We start from the raw sequence: 4123 nt of genomic DNA, 5'->3' as shown, positions 1-4123 counted from the left end.
GGAAACCAGAATCATCATTCATCTAGAAGCCGAGAAGAAGGAAAAATGATTGAGCTCCTCTGACAGTACATCGAGTTCACATAGTCCTATGATGACATGCTAGGAATAAGTACCGACATTATCTTGCATCGACTACCCACTGGCCCAACCAGACTGCCGGTCAAGCAGAAGCCCAAAAAGTTCAAACCTGATTTAAGTCTGAGGATAAGAGAAAAGTGACCAAACAGATAGAAGAAAATGTAGTAAGGGTAAACAACTATCCAAGCTGGATGGAAGACATCTTCCCAATGCCCAAGAAGGATGGAAAGATCATAATATGTGTGGACTACCGGGATCTCAACAAAGCTAGTCCAAAGGACGATTTCCCCCTGCCAAATATCCACATCCTCATCGACAACTACGCAAAGCATGAACTGCAGTCGTCTATGAATTGTATCGTTGTATACCATCAAATCTTAATGCTCAAGGAAGACGCAGAGAAGACATCTTTCACCACGCCTTGGGGAGTCTACTGTTATAGAGTTATGTCATTCGGTCTCAAGAACGTCGGCGCCACCTACATTAGGGCCATGGAGACCCGCTTTCACGATATTATCCATAAAGAGATTGAAGTGTATGTGGATGGTATCATCATAAGGTCTCAAAAGATTTCAGAGCATTTGGACGACATGAAGAAATTTTTTGAATTCCTGTGAAGGTACAGTTTGAAGTTAAACCCAGCAAAGTGTGCGTTCGGAGTCCCAGTTGGGAAGCTATTGGGGTCCATTGTAAGTAGGAAGGGGATAGAACTGGATCCATCAAAAGTCAGGACCATCCAAGAATTACCACCACCAAAGAGCAAGAATGATGTCATGAGTTTCCTGGGAAGATTGAATTACATCAGTCGTTTCATAGCCCAGTCCACGGTAATCGGTGAACCCATTTTCAAGCTGCTAAAGAAGGATGCTGCCACGAAATGGATGGAGAAGTGCTAGAAAGCCTTCGACAGAATCAAAGAGTATCTTTCAAACCCGCCAGGGTTGGTTCCCCTCAAACCAGGGAAACCATTGTTTCTCTATTTGCCAGTCTTGGAAAATGCCTTCGGCTGTGTGCTAGGGCAGCATGATGATACCGAGAGAAAGGAGCATGCCATCTACTACTTAGCAAGAAATTCACACCATGCGAGGCCAAGTATACCCTGATAGAACAAACTTGTTGTGCTCTGACTTGGATTGCTCAAAAGCTAAGGCATTATATGTCAGCATACACTACGTATCTGATATCTGGGCGTGACCCACTCAAATACATATTTCAGAAGCCAGTGCCTACCTAGCTAAATGGCAAATTCTCCTCAGCGAATTTGACATTATGTACATAACTCAAAAGGCTATCAAAGGGAAAGCTTTAGCCAACTACCTCACCGAGAATCCACTGGATAGAGATTACGAACCGCTTACAATGTATCTCCCCGATGAAGAAGTACTATTTGCCGGGGAGGATATTGCAGAATCATACCCCGGGTGGAGAATGTTTTTCGATGGAGCAGTAAATTTCAAAGGAGTCGAAATTGGGGCAGTCCTGATTTCAGAATTTGGATAACATTACCCAACATAGGCAAAGATAAGATTCCCTTGTATTAATAATATGGCTGAATATGAAGCGTGCATTCTTGGAATCAGAATGACAGTCGATATGAACATCAAAGAACTTTTGGTCATAGGAGATTTCAATTTGTTGATACACCAAGTCCAAGAAGAATGGTCCACCAAGAATGTCAATATACTGATGAACTTGCACTGCGTGAAGAAGTTGTGCAAGAAGTTCACAAAGATTGATTTCAAGCACATCCCCAAAATTAAGAACGAGTTTTCCGACACCCTTGCAACCTTATCATCTATGATTCAGTATCTAGACAAGAACTACATCGACCCTATCGAGGTAGAGATCAGGGATCAACATGCCTATTACTTCCATGTGGATGAAGAACCAGATGGTAAACAATGGTATCACGACATCAAGAAATTCCTTGCAACCCAGGAGTACCCAAAGAATGCTACTAATGGTCAAAAGCGAGCCTTCAGGAAGTTAGCAAACCATTTTTTCCTCAACAAGGAAGTCTTGTACAGGAGGACCCTAGACTTAGGTTTGCTGAGATGTGTAGACGCCGCTGAAGCAACCAGACTACTTGATGAAATACATGCAGGGATGTACGGACCCCACATGAATGGGTTCACATTAGCCAAGAAAATTTTGAGAGATGGATACATTTGGATGACTATAGAAAGCGATAGTATCCGCTATGTGCAGAAGTGTCACCAGTGCCAGATTTATGGAGATTTCATCCAGATTCCACCAAATGAGTTAAATGTAATGGGTTCACCCTGGTCGTTCGCCGCTTGGTAGCTATCGACTATTTCACCACTAGGGCAACACCATACATGTTGGTATACGATACTGAAGCGGTGATACCCCTATAGGTCAAGATACCGTCCTTAAGAGTCATTCAAGAGGCAAAATTGAATGATGCGGAGTGGATACGGATCTGGCAGGAATAACTCATGCTCATTGACGAGAAAAGAATGGATGCAGTATGTCATGGCCAGCTATATCAGAACAGGATGGCCATCACATTTAACAGAAGAGTGAAGCCTCGCCAATTCACACCGGGGTAGTTGGTTTTGAAGAAAATCTTTCCCCATCGAGAAGAAGCCAGACGAAATTTTGCACCAAACTGGCAAGGTCCTTATGTTGTTCACCGTGTACAATCAGGTGGAGCTTTAATCTTGGCAGAAATGGATGGAAGAGTCAACACGAAGCCTATCAACTCAGACATAATCAAGAGGGATACATTGGCAACCCACGTAGGGTTTGATTTCTCCCCCCCTTTCTCTTGTAATAGAAAAACCAAATATTATTTTTGTATATTGTTTAGGAACTACACCAACTTGATTTACTTAAAAAGGAATAGGTAGGAAATCCTCATTGGATTCAGTCGTCTTCGGAAATTGAACTACGTTCTGGCATGATTCCACTTGGATACGTAGGTTGTCTGAGTCAGACTCGACCATTTTCATTATTAATCTTATCATTTTGCATCTATTGTAATCGAACTACGCTTCGACCTGATTCCATTTGGATATGAAGGATGCCTGAGTTAGGCTCAGTCATTTTCATCATATCTTATCATCATCCCACGAACTACGTTCACACCTGATTCCATTAGTTCTAATTAGGACGCAGTCGCAACAGCAAGTAGCCGCATTTTTAGAGGCATCACAGAAGATCGACATCAATAGGACGAAGTTCTCAAAGGAATACGTTCACGTGTGGAGAACCTTTCGTAACATATTAGAATCCGGAACGACGGCATTTTCCTTAAAAGAAAACAAGTATTTTCAAAATGTTTTCTAAAAATATATATACATATGTGTATACAATAATTTGTTCCATCTACCGAACCTCGTGGCGCAATCATGTCAAAGTTCGGGGCAAACCAACACGGCGGTCGACACAAACCAACTCCCCCTCCCTACTAAGAAGTTTTCTTTGAGTGTAGAGTCAACAAGGAATAAGGAAGCACTAGGACCACACTGGGGCAAATGACGAATTCACCACTTGCATAAGATTATCTCTCCTCCTCTTTTACTTAACATTTTCTAGTATAGCTAAAAGCTAACTCTTGAATCCTCTGTAGGTGCCTCGGAATCAGACTGCTGATACGGAAATTTGTACATAGCAAATCGTCCGCTCACCTAATCGGAGCATCTTGTACAAAATGGACAGTCGGCTTCACCAATCGAAGTCTTGTATATAGCAAACCGCCAGTTTAATCAATTGGAGCACCTTGTACAAAATGAACGTCAGCTTCACCAATCGAAGTCCTGTATATAGCAAACCGCCAGCTCAATCAATCAGAGCGCCTTGTAAGAATCGAACGTCGGCTTCGCCAATTAGAGCCTTGTATATAGCAAACTGCAAACTTAGCCAACAAAAGCAATTCGCAGAACCACTCCGTTAATCACGGACACCGGAATAGACAATCGCAAACCTCGTCACCAACGTTCTGCCAATCGATGTCCGCAACCTAGTTTTGCAGTCAAGAGTATCTTTTGGGCATGATTTTATTATATTTGCTATTACTTTG

General features: G+C 42.4%; 1 protein-coding gene across 1 annotated transcript; it reads left to right on the top strand.

Annotated features, from left to right (window-relative positions):
- Positions 1–1623: 1623 nt before the first annotated feature.
- LOC107788207 (uncharacterized) lies at positions 1624–2382 on the top strand. Its single transcript, XM_016609882.1, has one exon. It carries the CDS (start codon positions 1624–1626, stop codon positions 2380–2382), a length of 759 nt encoding a protein of 252 aa, XP_016465368.1.
- Positions 2383–4123: the final 1741 nt, after the last annotated feature.

Source organism: Nicotiana tabacum, chromosome 13 (genome assembly GCF_000715075.1).
Source record: "Nicotiana tabacum cultivar K326 chromosome 13, ASM71507v2, whole genome shotgun sequence".
Classification (NCBI taxonomy): Eukaryota; Viridiplantae; Streptophyta; class Magnoliopsida; order Solanales; family Solanaceae; genus Nicotiana; species Nicotiana tabacum.
This window is presented reverse-complemented; position numbering and strand designations above follow the sequence as displayed.